The 18351-nt window shown below is 37.6% G+C and overlaps 1 protein-coding gene across 1 annotated transcript in view; it reads right to left on the bottom strand.

Moving 5' to 3' along the window:
• Positions 1–390: 390 nt before the first annotated feature.
• LOC127639234 (protein kinase C theta type-like) overlaps positions 391–18351 on the bottom strand; it is a 33236-nt gene continuing 15275 nt past the window's right edge. The window contains exons 5-19 of the mRNA XM_052121145.1: positions 17752–17812; positions 16633–16813; positions 13967–13998; positions 13756–13841; positions 12926–13055; positions 11424–11533; positions 10756–10891; positions 6531–6691; positions 5757–5930; positions 5583–5674; positions 5399–5461; positions 5155–5293; positions 2864–3052; positions 2591–2719; positions 391–2469 (exon numbers count right to left, since the gene is read on the bottom strand). Coding sequence (XP_051977105.1) covers positions 2311–2469; positions 2591–2719; positions 2864–3052; positions 5155–5293; positions 5399–5461; positions 5583–5674; positions 5757–5930; positions 6531–6691; positions 10756–10891; positions 11424–11533; positions 12926–13055; positions 13756–13841; positions 13967–13998; positions 16633–16813; positions 17752–17812 — 1842 coding nt within the window. The 3' untranslated portion in view covers positions 391–2310. The remainder of the gene's footprint in view (positions 2470–2590; positions 2720–2863; positions 3053–5154; positions 5294–5398; positions 5462–5582; positions 5675–5756; positions 5931–6530; positions 6692–10755; positions 10892–11423; positions 11534–12925; positions 13056–13755; positions 13842–13966; positions 13999–16632; positions 16814–17751; positions 17813–18351) is intronic.

Here is an 18351-nt window from a genome sequence, read left to right as displayed (position 1 = left end):
GCTATTTAAATATGACAGGGCCAAAACTCGTAAGATATGGGAAACACAGTTGCAAACGGACTTTGCTTTTCCATTTGAAATCTGGCAGTCACTGTGCGTTCGCTTAAACGAAAATGCAAACGGTAATGCGCGATTTGCAATTGCGTTTGGATTATGTCACATTTTATGCATCCACAAATTGAAAACGCAATTGCAAATACAATTTGCAATTCCTTTTGAATAATGTCCGGAATATCATTCCATATAAACTCACTCGATACCATTACACATTTAAGTGCTAAAAACACATGGTGAAGTGCTGAGTTATTCCAAAGCAACGATTAAACAGCCAATGGAGCCAAGTGCATCCAAGTTTAGCATAATTTATTTAGTAATACTGTGACTGTCCATAGATACATTGATTGACTGTAACTGTGATAAAGGCCTATTATGGTTATTACTACAGTAATTTTCATCATCCAGTTTCATGTTAAATCACAGAAAAGCTCATTGACTAAAGAAGACTTTCACAAACTTTCTGTTAATCCTAATAATACTTAAGCAAACTCACACAGACATCAACACATTTATTTTGATACAATAAAATAGAAATGGATCCTGTTTTTTCTGTTTATTATAAATGGACGTACATCTGGGCACACGTATTTAGATATAAAAGTAAAATGCTTTTTACAGAAATACAAACAATGATTTAAACAAATTGGGAAAGTTTGCCACAGTTAAATCTATTTCTATTACATTTTTTTAATGCAAAATTCACTTTTACATGGTGTTTGTACATAAATGTGAGTTAGCAGTGTGTGACCACAACCAATCTCAATGTTAAAAGTCCACCCACTCCTCTTTCTTATATTTCTATTAATCAAAAATAGTGTGTCAAAATGAATGGTTTTCATTTCTGATCTAAAGTGATGTCACTTTAGAGCAGGCCTCACCCACGACTGGTGACAGACTCCACCCTATGATCATAGATCATCCCCTGAGTGATCTACACACAGTCCGCCATTGTTTTTCCATGCTGGTGCAAATACCGTGAGAAGAATAATGTCTCAATAAGTGTCATAAGTGTTGTGTTGTTGTTGAACATAAGAGTCTTCATGTACTCCCGGCATCAGAGCCACTGAAGACGCAGTGGACAAGTTTTGTAAATGTGCCCCAAAACATAAAACAATTTGTGTATGTTTGTGCAAATCATTTTACACTGGACTGCTTTGTGAATGAGTGTCAATATAAAGCTGGATTTTCAAAAAATTTGATTCTCAAGCAAGCATGGATGAGTACCAACAGTTCGTGTTCCAACTTTATATCCTGAAGATGTAAGTTTCGCACTTTATATTTTCCAAATGTGTTTGTTAGCTGATTCCACGGCTGGAGTTGCAGCTAAAGTTACCATTGTCTCTGATTGTATTCACCGAGACCAGATATACATATATACATATATCAGGGCTGGACTGGTAATCTGGCATACCGGGCATTTTCCTGATGGGCCGACGCACTTTTGGGCCGATCGGGGCAGAATGGACATCGGAAAAACCGAGCGGGCCGGTGGTTCCTCCGCGAAACGTGCTGAATGGGCCGCGTTATGCAGAACGGACCACAAAAATATATATTTGTTCATACATATATGGCTGAACTCCGGTATTTACACTGTCAGACATATTGGTTCTGATTTGTTGTTGTTGTAGTATCCGAAGTTCGAGCTGTAAAGGCACAGCACTCTTCCGGAAAGGGGGTGGGGAGCAGAAGCTCATTTGCATTTAAAGAGACACACACAAAATCAGCATGTTTTTGATTCCACCCAAAAAGTCGCATTTACAACATGGTATAATAAAATGATCCGTGGGGCATTTTTAGCTGAAACTTATATTGCATCTTGTAAAAAGGGGCATAATAGGTCTCCTTTAAGTTCTGCCACTTTCCACGAATAGGGTATGAAATATCACAAAATCATCTAAATTTAAAATACATCTGTATACTAAACACAGATCAAAGAATAATAATTGCTTGACCATATTCATCTTAATCATGTTGTCTTAGCTCTCGACTGAATTCAATTTGATGGGAATAAGTCTTGTTAAGAGTGATGCTGAAAGTATGGAAATGTTTACTCTCTGTAGAAGAATTTCCACTGCTAGCTGGTGTGCTTGGTGCTTAGCCTGTCCTTCAACTCTTTTGAATGTTATTCACTGTCCATGCCAAGAAATGTGGTTGACTTGAGACTGTAACAATATTCAGGTAGGTGTTTGCATTTTGGTTTTGAGCTGTTCACAGTATGTGTATGAATGTCTTTAATATATGCAGGGTTCTAGGTCAAGGGTTCTTGAGGCGGGCCATAACAGGGTTAAAGAAGGAGAAGTCATTAAACATGCTCTGGTCCATGCTGTTGATAAGGGTGCGATCTGTGATTGAAAGTCGAGGCTTCTCATTTATAAACTCCTTGTCGAAGTTACTACAGTCACTGGCTGATTTCTGTGAATAGAGAAATACTCAACAAGTCAATCCTTCTTGTGTAATGTATGTCTGACACATAGACTTATATTACTATATTCTAGCTGTAAATGCCATTGACATACAGGTGTAATGATCTTACCACAGTTGGTTTGAAGGGCGGTTCCACCTGCCGTTTCTCTAGTGCATTCCAGTCTATATCTCTGAAGAACGCATGTTGCCGTATATTTCCTTTTAAACCAAGCCTCCGCTCTGGTTCCCTCACAAATAACTGTAACCAGCCACGAAAACCAGTTACAGTTTTTAATAGAATCATAGAGCAAACGAGTCTTCTATTAAAGTTGGCTTATAATGGAATATATAGAGACATACTGACAATGTCTATACAGACAAATACTGTAGATTGAGGTTGTACCTTAACAAGAATATCCCGTGCATCACTTGTTAGCCAGCGTGGGTAGCATGGGTCATCTGTACGAATTGACTGAAACAGCTCTTCCTCGTCATTCCCATGGAACGGCGACTGGCCGATCAACATCTCATAAAGTAGGACACCAAACGACCACCAATCTACAGAGGTCCCATATTTCTGCCCAAGTAAAATCTGTGGGAAAAACATCCTAGTTTCTAAGATGTAATTTTTCCAGGTCATTTTTACAATTTTCCACAATGACTTTGTTTACTTGCACAAGAAAATTTATTATTTACAGTAAGCACACATTAACCTGATTTACATAACCGGATTAAGTCAATAATCTAGTTTCTAGAAATCTGAATAAAACATCTTATACCTGTAGAGCTGTGCGATGTGGCTTCAGAATTTATATCTCGATATCTTTCAGCAAATTGACAATATTCAATATATATCTTGATAATTATGTTTTTGCTAAAGAATTTTTTAAATCAGAGGAATCATAATTTCAACAGCCATTGCAGCCATGTAGAATGAATATTTCAAAGGCATTAAATCAAAATCTATTTAAAAATGTTGAAGGCATGTTTCCCAAAGTTTTACACTAAATTAACACAAGAGAGAGTAAAATGTAATAATTTTCATTATCTTATTTACTTCATATATTTTACTAAAACATTTTTCTTTGTGAATGAACGAGATGTGCAGAAACTACTTCACTTATTTTGGGAAAACAGATGAATATAGTACAAAATTATTACTGTGGAACCCAGTCAAGTTTATTATTATAATATAATAATGAATTATTATTGTTTTCAGGATAAGATTTGTTTAAGATAAATTCATATATTTCTGTCCTATTTAAGTTAATTCACCCTAAACTGGGGTTTGCAGTCGTGTTTATTTCACCTTCACCAGGAGCTTTTATTATGAAATGAGAAGTGTGATGTTTGTTTGACAGTTTCAGCATCTTGTGAACCGCTGTCAAACTCTCCTTTACTGTTCCACATTTGTAGATTTGTACAATAACTTTATAGCGGTTGCTAATGTTTGGAATTGCGCAAATGCTTGAACCAGAAGTACTTCACAATGCAAGTGACCTGCGCTGCCCCCGCGTGTGCACAGATCAGCACATCACCGGGTCATTCTGAAATGCACACAGACCATGTTGTTTATCTGTCTTTAATTACATCCTTTGGCAGTTAAATAATCACATATGATCATATTGACATTTTGATGTTATTTTGATTAATTATACAGTCCTGAAGGATCGGGAAAGTAGTCTACTGATGCAGTCTATGAAACTTACGGCACCTGTGCTATGCATGATTAGAATGAATGTTTCTTTTGTCTTGTGGCAGTAGAGAACAGAAATGGTATTAAAAGAGACATTATTCAGTGACAAATGGATTGAGTGGATTTTGACTTTGGACACACACTACACGGAACAAGTCAAACTAAACGTTTACTCTCAACACATAGTGGAACGATCTTGGTACTGTTTTTCTTAGCCACTATAATACTCTATAATATAATACTCCAATTGGCCAGTGGCCAATAACAGACATTTTTAGTCACATAGCGCAAAATTTGGCAGCATATGCAAGTGATTTGCACACATTTTAGAGGGCATGGATTAAGCCCCAAAGTATACTTTGGTTTTGATGCAAATGCGTACAATCAAAAGCTCAGCATTTCAGGCTCAATTGTGAGTGTTGCTACCTTGTGGACACACTAATTATTGCAAATATTCCTGGTGCAAGCGGGTACAGTGTGTTCAGAGTACATGCGTTTAGAAAAATCAGGTCGCACACATTCAGTGCTTGAGCACTCTGTTGATGACAAAATGTATGTCCTGCATGAAGACGATTAGCATGCATGTCTAACCGAAGTATAATTTGGGCTTTAAAGAATGATATTGGGATTTTAAGAAACTATATCAGGATCACACAAATAAAGATCATGGATCGTGATTAATCGGAAAATCAATATTTTCACCCAGCCCTACATATTTTTAACTAAATATTCATGTTGGTTACTCTGTCTCCTAACCAGGCGCAACACAACAGGATTCCAGCGACTAATAATTTGACTGTTAACACTGAAATTGAAAGTGCTACATGATGTCACACAATTACAGCCAACTAGTACATAATTGATGTTTAATATGCAGCTATGTGGAGCAGATTTTATTTAAAAAAAAGAGATTTCCCAATGGCTGGGTGGAAACCAATGGCCCTGTTTACACCTGTTGGCCAAAGGTGGCCGTACATTTAATGTGTAAAAATGATCACCTCAGGGGCGATGTAGTCTGGAGTTCCACAGAAGGTGCATGTTCTAGCTTCCCCAAACATGTTCTCTTTACACATGCCAAAATCTGCTATTTTGATGTGGCCATCAATGTCCAGCAAAATGTTATCCAGCTTAAGATCTCTGCATAGGGCAACATACACGTAGGGGTTACAAAAACTGAACTTATAAACAAAGTCATAGCTCATATTTTGTGGTGCATACTGTTGTTTGCATGGTAATACGTACCTGTACACAATGCCTTTAGAATGTAGAAACTGCAGCCCACAGATGATCTCAGCAGCGTAGAACCTTTTTACAGAGAGTAGGAGAGAAGAAAGGAGGTGGAAGACATTGAAAACCATAGAAAAAGAAGAGTGGGCAGAGCGTCAGCTTTAAGAATATATTTGTGGGGGCTACGTGTTTGTCTCACGTGGATTGTGGGATGTCAAAACGGTGGCAGGTCTGGATGTGGAACATTAGGTCACCTCCGTTTAAGTACTCCATCACAAAGAATAGATTTTCCTACAGAGACCAACACAAACAGATCAGTTCAGACCAGCCAAACGAAACTACATGATGTATGGAGTGCGTCAATATGTGTTACCTTGGTCTGGAAGGTGCAGTAGAGATGTGTTAGGAAGGGGTGTTCCCAAGCCAAAGATAGCACTCTCCTCTCCACCATAGTGCATTCAACATCATCATCCATCAGAACTACATCTTTCTTCAGCGCCTTTACTGCAAAGTATTGCCCAGTACCCTTCAACTCAGCTAGGAACACCTACAAACCCACACATATGCACTCCAAGATTAGTAAATAATTACCTGGGTATGCATCCACGTGGATGTCTTTTTCAGTCCAGATGTAATTTATGTTGTGTTCTGTCCTAGCTCTGATCAATTCGAATTAATCTGTGCACAAAGTGGTCTGACTGATACAGTAATATGCCAGAAACATTTGGCCAAAACATTTTACAGTGAATAAAGCAGGTTAGAATTAAATAAATGTTAAATAAAATGACATTATAGCAATCGATTTGAAAGGGAACACATGGACTCTTACTATGATAAGGGTGTGAGTTGACACGCTTGATGAATAGATCATAACAGTCTGGTTCCGGAAGAAAAATCCATGTTTTAGGTGTGACTGTGTGTATTTTATGTTGTAGAACACAAATGGAAAAGTCTCTTCAAAAATTGTTATCCACAGACCCTATTTACTAACAAAAGGAAACCCCACCAATTTAGAATTTCCAGAGGGAACCCATGGTTGGCCTACAAATTGATGTCCTGACTGAACTGGCCCCTAATAACGGAACATGTAATATGCAATAATCACTTTTGCACACAGTTTATAATGTGTCAAGAGTATTTCTCTTACCTTTCCAAAGCTTCCCTTTCCCAGCATCTTGTGCAGAATGAAGTTCTCAAGGACGAATTTGTGGTGCTCTTTGCGTGGGGTAGCGTACAATGGCTCAGGTTCTTCAATGACGCTTGGTCTGCCACACTCAGTTGGGGCATCCCATGCTATAAGCTGCTGCTCTGTAGGGAGGAGTAGAAAATCATTGAACAGTGGATAACAGGACTGCATTAATGTATCAGTAACTCTTCCTCTTCCATATGTGGGTATTTACAGTGGCGGAGCTAGGGGGTGGCCAAGGGTGGCCATGGCCACCATGGACTGAAGCCTGGCCACCCCATTGGCCACCCCACACACAATTGATGTTTTTGAGCACAAGACTTAACATGTACTGTACTAAAATTTCTGTGCCACCACAGACTGATCGCTGGCCCCTGCCCGGCCACCCCTGTGAAATACTCCTGGCTCCGCCCCTGGGTCTTTAGCAGAAAAAGAATGAGTAGTAAGGTAGTGTGCCATTCCAAACTCAGCCAATGTTTCTGGAGTACCTGAGGTCATTTGAAAGTGCCATCATTTTTAGTTAGTTGAATGTTCACTGGAATATGTTTAGCCTGATCTCATGAAATATACGTGACTGTCATGTTCACTGTTGTCTTTTGTTTTTGTGCTTTTATGTTGAAGTTTAGTTTAGTTCCTGTTTCCTGTTTGGTTTTTGTAGTCCTTTGTAGTTTCTTTTTATGATTGGTTTTCTCCTGATTGTTCCTCCTTCCCTGATTGTTTCCCCAGGTGTCCCTCATTCCCTTGTTTGTTCCTTTCTGTATTTAAACCCTGGTTGTTTGTTCAGTCTCTGTCGGTCGTTGTTTGTGAATGTTGTTGAATGTTTATGTTATGGTTGCTCTTCATGTTTCGCCGTTGTTATCCCACCTTGCTCATCAAGTTCCGTGTACCCTCGATGTTTTCTTGTTTTAGTTTCAGTTTTGTCCCCCCGTGGATGATTTATTTTGTTCCTGTGTATTTTGTCTTCACTTTGATTTAAATAAAGAACCGCACGTGGATCCCACCTCCTCGTCTGCCTCTGTCTTCATCCACATCGTAACAGAACGACCGACCGCAATGGATCCAGCGGTTCTTCAGGCAAGCTGCCGCCTCCTGAACCTGAGGCAAGGAAGCCACCCGGTGAAGGACCACATTAGAGACTTCCTGGACCTAGCGTGGGCTACCGACTTCCCAGACTCCTCCCTGGTGGTGTTCTTCCGGGCTAATCTGACCGATTCTGGAGCTGCATCATTTTTGCAGAATGATATTACATGCTTCCTTGCACTTATCATGGCAGTTATGAAGTGAAATGTCCATTGTGTGGGGCTAAAAGAGAGTTACATTTGATCACATACAGATGAGGTTTTTAAAGTTACACTATGTAATTTTTGGCCCACTAGAAGTTTAAGCATAAAACTGCAAGTTACTTGCGGAGTAATATTATTATGTAAATTACGTGAGTTGGGCTTCAGCTCTGCTTATCTGCACAGATTAATCTAATGGTTTGAGGAGTACTTGTGTGACCATGATTACAGGTGATCAACTTATCAGAGCGAGTGTCACTAACAACAACAAAACTAGCCCCCTCCCTTCAATGAATAAATATATAAATAACGAAAGGAAGAAAAAGACGGATTTCTGAAAAATATGTGTTATGAGCAGGTAAGCAGAACCTCTTCCACTGTTTTGACTTATCGAAAATATATTTTAAAATAAATAGCATTACAAAAGTTAGGCAACAATGGCATTAGACATAACGATTGCTAGTCATATCAGATAAAGTCAAAAGGTGGAAATTATAACTTGGCTAGCAGGCAAATAGACCAAAGTAGTAACTGGTTTAGAAATTGGCATTGTTACCAGCATACAGTTATTATTTTATTCCATTGTCCTTCCTCAAAAATGAAACAGAAAGCACTACAGTACCACAGTCCATAATAAAAATGCCCCATTAGAGTGGCTAACACTATCTAATGAAGTACAGCACTAAGACAGCTACCTGACTAACTAACGGTCCAATAAAATATCTTACCCTTTGAGCAAAAATAAAAATTCCAACTCTGGATAGGTTTTAAATCCTTAACGATCATCACCACCTCTGAAAAGCCAATCCGATGTTGTTTTGTGTTCTATTACAGGCTCTGTTGCTTTCCTGTTTTGCTTGCAGACTCTTTTCGATTTAAGATTTCTTTATTTTGAAAACGGGTGATTCCCCAGAGGGTTGCCTTTTTTAATGATCCATGGTCAATGCCACTTATTTTTTGTGGCTACAAGCTATCAGCTTTATGCTACTACAGTGCTGTGAAAAAGTATTTGCCCCATCCTATTTTTTTGTGTATATCTCATTCTAAATTGTTTAAAAAATTCAAACAAAGTCTAATGTAAAACAATTGCAATCTGAGTAAACACAAAATTGAGTTTTTAACTGATAATGTTATTTATTGAAGCAAAAATCTGGGCCTTTGTGAAAAATGATTTGCCCCCTTAGTTACTAAATCCCAAAATCTATGAAACTGCATTCATGATGGGGTTCAGCTGGACTAGACATAGCCAGACCTGATTACTGCCAGCCCTGTTCAAACAAATGAACACTAAACAGAACCTGTTCAGCAGCATGAAGTTGGCTAATGAGAGCCATTATCTCCAAATGGAGAACTTGGCACAGTAGTGAACCATCCCAGAAGTGGCCGACCTTCCAAAATTCCTCCAAGAGCACAGCGACGACTCGTCCAGGAAGTCACAAAAATTCCACCGACAACATCCAAGGAACTCCAGGCCTCTCTCGCATCAATAAAGGTCACTGTTCATGACTCAACTACTAGATAGACACTAGTCAAAAATGCCATACATGTAAGGTGAGGGCTAAAACTACTGCTAACCCAGAAGATCAGTAAGGCTTGTCTGAATTTTGCCAAAACACACCTTGACGATGCTCAAACCTTTTGGGAGAATGTTCTGTGGACTGTTAAGTTGAAAGTGGAACTGTTTCTAAGACAGGGGTCCTGGGTACATCTGGCCTAAATCAAACACAGAATTACACAAAAAGTACAACACACCTACTGTCAAGCATGGAGGTAGTGTGATGGTGTGGGGATGCTTTGCTGATTCAGGGCCAGGGCTACTTGCAATAATTGAGGGAAACATGAATTCTGTTCTCTACCAGAAAATCCTAAAGGAGAACGTCCAGTCAGCATTCCATGAGTTGAAGTTCAAGTGCAACTGGATTATGCAGCAAGACAATGATCCAAATCATAGGAGTAAGTCCACCTCTGAATGGCTTAAAAGAAGCGAAAAGTTTTGGAGTGGCCTAGTCAAAGTTCTGACTTGAACCCTGCCACAACATTGAGAAGCTGTGGCAGGACCTTAAACGGGCAGTTCATGCTTGAAAACCCTCCAATGTGGCTGAATTAAAGCAGTTCTACAAATAAGAGTGAGCCAAAATTCCACCACAGTGTTGTAAAAGACTGATCTCCAGTTATCGGAAGTTTTTGGTTGCAGTTGTTGCTGCTAAAGGTGACAGAACCAGCTATTAAGTTTAAGGTGGCAGTTTGTTTTTCACATGGGTGATAATCAGGCTAATCAAGTCTCTGAGAGGGATAAAGGCAGATGGCAGTGCGACAGAGAGAGATATTTATGGGCAGCTGCCCGACACCTGTGTGTTTGTGTCTTTTTGGTTCAGTTTATTATTAAACTATTATTTATATTGTCAAGCCGGTTATCGCCTCCTTTCCTTTTTTTTGGAAAACTGTATTTTGTGGCATTGTTTTATGTTATATCTTGTTTGAAGATATAAAACAAATTAGAATGAAACATACACAAAAATAGAAGAAATCAGGAAGAGGCTAATACGTTTTCACAGCACTGCACACCTATCACCGCACATATACATGCGCTGTAGTAGCTCCAGACCTTCTTTTCTTTATTTACGGAGATTATGTAAACATGCACTGACGATTGAAGAATACAATTTCCCGCCAAATCCATCCTGAAGGCTCTAAAAATAAATAATTATTATATGGTTTGGAAGATGGATTGTTGGTATGCTTGCTCATTAATTACATTTTGTTCATTTCTAACAAAAAAAACGTACATAGTGTAGCATATACAACAAGCCACGTAAAAATAATTCTGCAAATATGTAGGTATGCACTAAGATCAGGTTGAATATGTTCATAAGTGTGTGTGTTTGTCATTTAGGCATATGGCATACCTTTGCATGGTACTGCTGGCGCAGGCGTGAGTGGAGAAATCGGTATGTGTGCAGAGGGCTCTCGGGTGACCTCTGCCTGGCCTATGCCAACCGGCCCCTCATGACCAATGATCTCACTATCCCTGGAGCTCCGAGCCTGTGATGGACAGAAACACAATCACATTTTGAATCGGCATCCTATTACACAATCTGTAACATATAATGTATGCTACATACATTTAGGCTGCTTTGTTGTATTGTGCAGTTAAGCTACGAAATACGTTCAGTTAGGCCGTAAACATATTTTATGCAAGTGCGCAAATTTAGGTGCGAATGTATGGCCAACGCATTGCAAACCCCCATCCCATTCTACTGTACATACTTAATGTGTGTTCTTGCACTACTGTGGTGCTAACAACCCTCAGAACTCAAGGACAACCTGCTGCAAGTTTGCAGCTAATTTTGGAACACAATGATGAAGCATTTTCATTCACATACTTTGTGGATGTTTTGGGCCTAATGCAGCACTCATTTGTACTGTCTTACTGATAAGCACAGGCTACATTTAGTACGCTAGTAAGCTAGTTGTAAATAAACACAAATCTGTGGAATGCTGGTATGGAATTTGTTATATAACTGTGTCTAGCTGTGTAGCATTTGTGATTCAGCAGGTGTGTGTGCCCTCTGACCTGTTGAGTGCTCTCAATCATAGCCAGAGCCTCTGCCATTAGCTTCTGGTTGACGCCACACAGGTTAGCTACTTTCTTCTGACATTTATGGTGAACGTTCATGCCACACTCTGCAAACAGAACACATTAAAAACAAAGCCCAACAGAGAAGTCAAACACTACTGAATTAAAATGTTTTAAATATTTCTAAATTTAAATAATTGAATACAGGTTAACCTATATTAACAGCAACTTTGTTGATTACCACAGAAAACGTTTGACCTCAGTTTGTAAAAACAGTAGGTAATGCAACCCGTTTCAGTTAATGCACAAGTAGTTTCATATCTGATAAACGACTGAATAAATAAAAAATGTTCTTAACAACTTTTGGTCAGGAGGATCTGTAGATGATGTACACCACATTTAATTCTAATGGGAAAAACAGCCTTGGATGATTTTGAAGTAGGTGATTCAAAAAAATCGGCTCAGAAAATGTATTTCAAAAATTGAAATTCACATGACCAAATGTTTTGAGGGCACTGATGGATTTAGAATCAACTTTTTTTTAGCCCTTTATTGGCAATAAATGAAAATGAGTGTATTATAGCGCCACCTTGTGGCCGATTCTCACCAAATTTGGGGAAAATCCTAACTTTGGATGTAATTTGTTGCTAAGGGCAAATATAAAGCTTGATCCTATTCTCATTCATACTTCCATTCATAAATGTGTGTTAATAGTGGCCACACTCCAGAGTGGCAGAGCCCCTTTTTTATCTGTTTTTTACACGAAGCTGGCAACAAATGGAATTGAATAGTCATTTACATAGACATTAATGATGTCTTAAATATTCATAATCTCCAAGCAGAATATGCAAGCTTAGCATGCTAATCGGTTAGCATGCTAACTGTAGCGTATGCTATCTTAACAGGAAGCTAGCTCCCAATGTGGGATGTATCTTTAACTAGGTTCATATTTGTGAACCCCACCCAGCTTAGTCTTAAAGTAAAAGTCTTACTCTTACTAAAAAAATCAACTTATCCACTCATAATTTTCACATGCAAATGAGCTTGCGATTGCCAGAAGTTTGCAGCTAACCTTTGGCGACAATGAAGAGTTTGGCGCAAAGCTCATTTGCATATAAAAATACAGAGGGGTGAATTTGCAGTAAGTTTGCCAGACTTGCTTGTTTTGTAAGGGTTGTTGGCTTGTCATGGCCCCATCATTGCGGCTTGCAGCTATGTTTTGAGCTGTAATATTGTATAAGATGCCCTTTAGAGGTGTGACTACATTTATTGGTGGATGAACAATATTACTAAGTGAATTTATCACACTAAATATATGCATGAAAAAGTGTATTTTAACATTTATCCCGGGTGCAATGCCTTGCCCCATCGACTTCACATAGTCGAGCATTTTTTAGATTTGTTTTTAACAGAATCAGGGATGTCAAAATCATTTTCGGTGGTAATCAATAGCATGTCATAGATGTTCATAGTTGGCATTAATAGTTTATGTAGATCACCTTCACATTTAAGGCCCTGCCGAGCGATACCCCACAACAAAGTCCCACAGTGCTCACAGAACGTCGGACTCTTGTAGTTATACACCTTAAATCGGTGAGGCATGTCAATCTTAAAGCGCTCTTTGTGGATCTGAAATACATACTTGTACATATTTAGTGCTGACGACATTTTAAAACACACAAACACTGGTGCAGTGTCATATATAAAACGTCATTAAACATTGTCACTGTGAATTAGTTATACATCACAAAAGTGCCATCTGACACCTACAAGAAGAAGAAGGAAGCTGAGACAGACAGATGATTCATTTTCTTTAGTCTTTGTTAATATACTTTCCTCTGAATCTTACTAAAGCTTTGCTGGAGCCATATTAGATTACAGTTGCCCAAGCAGTCCAAAGGGTCCTAAGTATTAACAAGGGCACCCAAGGCACATCATATTTACTGAGGAGTGTAGATTATACTTAAAGTGTAAAATTAGCATTCCTGTTATTCTCAATGGTGAGTCTTAATATATTTGTATTACTGCAATACAATTAGGCCCATTGAGTATACAATTACAGTAAAACAATAATTCAACTTTAAATCATCATAAATTTAAAAAATGGCAGTAAAAAATATAATACTATAATATAACATATAATAATATATATTTTTTTCAAATTGTAATGAGAATAATGCCAAAAAAAATAAACAAATGCCAAAAATTGTTTTGTCTAAAAATATTCTTTCTTTCTTTTAGAAATGTTTGACAGATTTCATGAAATTTTCCCCCATAAATAAACAAAATACACAGACACAGTTGAAGGTATTACAGTAAATGTAGTTACCATGGTTTCTTTACTTTTTATCGCCGAACCTGTGCATTTGGCGATTACTTTGTCAGTACACTTTTTATGGATCGCAGCGTTGCATTCTGGGGAAAACAATACAAAAAAACTGAGAAGTGAGTGGGCAGAATTCTCACTCTGGTTCAATGGAAACACTTGTAGGAACTTTTAAGGAACCGCAACAACAATGAGGATGTGAAGAAGCACTTACGTTGACACTGATATCCCTGTTTATTCAGGCCCCTGGAGCAGGAGAAGAGACCATGAGAAAATATTCAGTTTTGTGTATGTGTTAAATAGATCAAATATTCACTAATATGTTTCATGATGTTACTGTGTGTCAGTACATATATTCATATTGATTCCAGTTTAACTCAGTGAACATTTGTTTTATTGATTTAATAAAAAAAAAATATATAATATATAATATCATAATTTAATATATTATTATAATATAAATATTTGTATATATACACACTGGCGACCAAGTGTTTGGAATAATGTCCAGATTTTGCTCTTATGGAAATAAATTGATACTTTTATTCACCAAAGTGGCACTCAACTGATCACAATGTATAGTCAGGACATTAATAATGTGAAAAATTACTATTGTAATTTGAAAAACTACTTCAAAGATTTCTCATCAAAAAATCCTTCATATGCAGCAATGACAGCTTTGCAGATTCTTGGCATTCTAGCTGTCAGTTTGTTCAGATACTCACGTGACATTTCACCCAACACTTCCTGTAGCACGTGCCATAGATGTGACTGTCTTGTCGGGCACTTCTCACACACCTTACAGTCTAGATGATCCCACAAAAGCTCAATGGAGTTAAGATCCATAACACTCTTTTCCAATTATCTGTTGTCTAATGTCTGTTTCTTTGCCAATCTAACCATTTATTTTAGTTTTTCTGTTTCAAAAGTGGCTTTTTCTTTGCAATTCTTCCCATAATACCTGCACCCCTGAGTCTTCTCTTTACTGTTGTACATGAAACTGGTGTTTAGCGGGTAGAATTCAATGAAGCTGTCAGCGGAGGACATGTGAGGCATCTATTTCTCAAACTAGAGACTCTGATGTACTTATCCTCTTGTTTAGTTGTACATCTGGCCTTCCACATCTCTTTCTGTCCTTGTTAGAGTCAGTTGTCCTTTGTCTTTGAAGACTGTAGTGTACACCTTTGTATGAAATCTTCAGTTTTTTTGCAATTTCAAGCATAGTATAGCCTTCATTCCTCAAAACAATGATTGACTGATGAGTTACTAGAGAAGCTGTTTCATTTTTGCCAAATTTGACCTAATATTGACCTTAAGACATGCCAGTCTGTTGCATACTGTGGCAACTCAAAACAAACACAAAGACAATGTTAAGCTTCATTTAACGAACCAAATTGATTTAAACTGTTTGATATAATGACAAGTGTTGGAGTGATGGCTGCTGGAAATGGGGTCTGTCTAGATTTGATCAAAAATTACTTTTTTCAAATAGTGATGGTGCTGTTTTTTTACATCAGTGATCAGTTGAATGCTGCGTTGGTGAATTAAAGTACCAATTTCCTTCTGAAACAGCTAAATCTGTACATTATTACAAACAAGAATGGATGATAAAGCACCATACAGTACAAAGGGTTAAGATAATCAAATCACAAAATAAGATGTGCCCCATGTGCAAACAGTCTTTATACACTGACATGCAGTTTCTTTCCCCTAAAAACAAGAACACTGAGTGTTTGAACTTGAGCTCTTTATCACTCTTTAGTGACGTTCACACCAGCTGAAGACGTGAATGTAAATTATATTTCTATATTATATTTAGCCTAAAATGTATGAAGAATCAATCCTCTTGTTTGTGATTTTCCTGATTTTATTTTAAGTTAATTTATCTATTTTTATTTTAGACTATTTTAACAGAAGGGGGAAAAGAAACAGAACATTGAAATAAGATGTCAAATATGAACTGCTCGTCTTTGTTATGAGGGAAAGAGGCAACGTTCATTTCAGAGCTAAAAGGGAATTGCTGTCAAAAGGCCGCCCAAAATACGATTTAAAAGACCTTTTCATGCAGAAAGGAAAAATCATGATATTATCAGTGGATCTGATGTGTGGCTGTTACAACGAATTTGTGCAGATTCTAAAGGCGGGACGCTGGGAATTCGTGTTCAAGTAACAATAGGAATACATCAGAAAATCTGTGTTAAGGACTATAGGTCATATCAGTTGCATAGCATTATTTCTGGTTAGTCTGATGTGTGGGTATGATTTGGTGAACTGAATTGACTGCTGTGAAGGATTAAATAAGCTAGTTATATGGTGCATTTTGAATTTTGACTCCCAAATTGTATTGCAAATGGAGCGCAAAATAAGGAGATGCGTGGAAGCTGTGCTTTAGGGACATTGACCAATGTAAGGGAGGACAGCTCTTTACTTGCAAAAGTGATAACAGTAACAGCAACTCAACTGGTGCGGTACTACACAATGCGTGGTGCAGGTGAGAGCGCCCTTGTGTGTCAGAGATGAAGAAGATTAGGAGGATGAGGAGCCAATATACAGACAATTTTCGTGCACGGCAGCAAGTTATTGACATTTTTCCTTCTCTCTCTGACGAATGTATAATGATATTAAATGATCGTACAGTTTAGCTATCACAGAGTCTGCTTTAAATAGATCATTTTAAGGGTGCGGAATGTCAGATACTGTATATCTATATACATTGATATGCACTTTGTTCGCCAAGTGAAAATTGGGCATTGAGCATTGTGCGTTGTAGGTTGCCTTAGGTAGGGGGAGTTCATTCTTAAAATGTGGCGCCCTCTGATGTTCCACATGCCCCCCCCCCCCATATTTCATCCTGACACCGACTCTGGAGTGTGGACATACCAGACAAACTCCTTGCAGACGGAACAGAACGTAGGCTGAGGGAAAAAGGTGGCAGTGAACTCGTGACATTTGACCACGTGAACTTTGGCCTGTTTGATGGCTCCACGTCTGTGATGCAGAGCGAACACCCCATCTTTTTCCCGTTCACTCTCTTCATCACCTTCACCATGACCCACAGCGTCTAAAAAGTGTGTGTGTAAGTGCAAAAATAATTTTTGAACTTGGCATGTATGCAGTCTGTACAGAAATAATGCATATGTAAATTTACTTTTTAAATAAATGATTTCTGCATGGACTGCATTTCACCATTTTACCAGCTTCACTGAGCAGAAAGACAAATGCAAAGTTAAGAAAAATTAATTGAAGAATTTATATGAACTATTAATACTGTTAAAGTGCAAATGGATGAATCGCATGAAAAAGTCCGTCATTTTTCACCCCAAAAATGTTATTATGCAAAAAGAAATTGATGTCTACTTTTTAGACCATAAAAATTCAGTTTTAATTTAATTTTAATATTTTGATAATTGATATTACAGTGTGACATTATTTTCATAAAAACAATGATTATTATGAATTCTATTTGTATTTTTTTTAATAATTGCATATACATTTTATTTATAATTTTTTGTTTTAGGATTTTGATTATTAATATTTCATTGTGACACTATTTTCATGACAATATATTGTTATTTACTCTATTTATATTTATTTTATTATTATATTAATTAAATGTTTTATTTTTTAGATGTTTGTATTAATTTTATTTGTAATTTTATAAGGAATTATTCATGATTAATTTTTATTTAAATTTGATAAGTTCTAATTTTTCATTATTTTTATTATTTTACTTTTCAATTCATTCATCAATCTTCTTTAGCCACTTTCTTATTTTTTTTTATTTAATTGTATTTTTGCTTTAAGATTTTGAGCATTCATTATGCATTCTGACAGTACTGTATATTCATGACAAATAATCTATTATTATGACTACTATTTGTATTTGTAATTTTTTGTGTATTACATATAGTAATTTAACTTGTTATTTATTTTATTTTTGAGGTGAAAAATGACCAGAGATTTTCTTGTTGATTTTTGTGAGATTTAGGAGACACTTACCAGTTCTTTCCAAAAAATAGCTTGCTTCCATCAGTAACCGACCCTGTGGTTTCAGTTCAACCTGTAATACAAAAAATATGTTAAATTGCAGGGGGCTTGTGTAGCTCAGCGAGTAAAGATGCTGACTAACAACCCTGGAGTCAGAGTTCGAACCCAGGGCGTGCTGAGTGAATCCAGCCAGGTCTCCTAAGCAACCAAATTGTCCCGGTTGCTAGGGAGGGTAGAGTCACATGGGGTAACCTCTTCGTGGTCGCTATAATGTGGTTCCCACTCTCTGTGGGACGTGTGGAGAGTTGTGCGTGGATGCCACAGAGAATAGCGTGAAGTCTCCACACACGCTACGTCTCTGCAGTAACGCACTCAATAAGCCAAGTGATAAGATGTGTGGACTGACGGTCTCAGGCAACTGAGATTCGTCCTCCACCACCCGGATTGAGGCGAGTCACTATGCCACCGCGAAATAAGGAAAAAATCTTAAATTATCAAATTATATCCTACAATAATATACAATCAATAGTTACAATTTTGGATACAAATTTAACCAAACACACAAAGTAGGTTATCCAGAATGTACAGTATTCTCATGCACACAATTAAATA

Source organism: Xyrauchen texanus, chromosome 47, assembly GCF_025860055.1.
Source record: "Xyrauchen texanus isolate HMW12.3.18 chromosome 47, RBS_HiC_50CHRs, whole genome shotgun sequence".
NCBI classification, from domain to species: Eukaryota; Metazoa; Chordata; class Actinopteri; order Cypriniformes; family Catostomidae; genus Xyrauchen; species Xyrauchen texanus.
The sequence above is the reverse complement of the archived record's forward strand: the minus strand, read 5'-3'. Positions and strand labels throughout refer to the sequence as shown.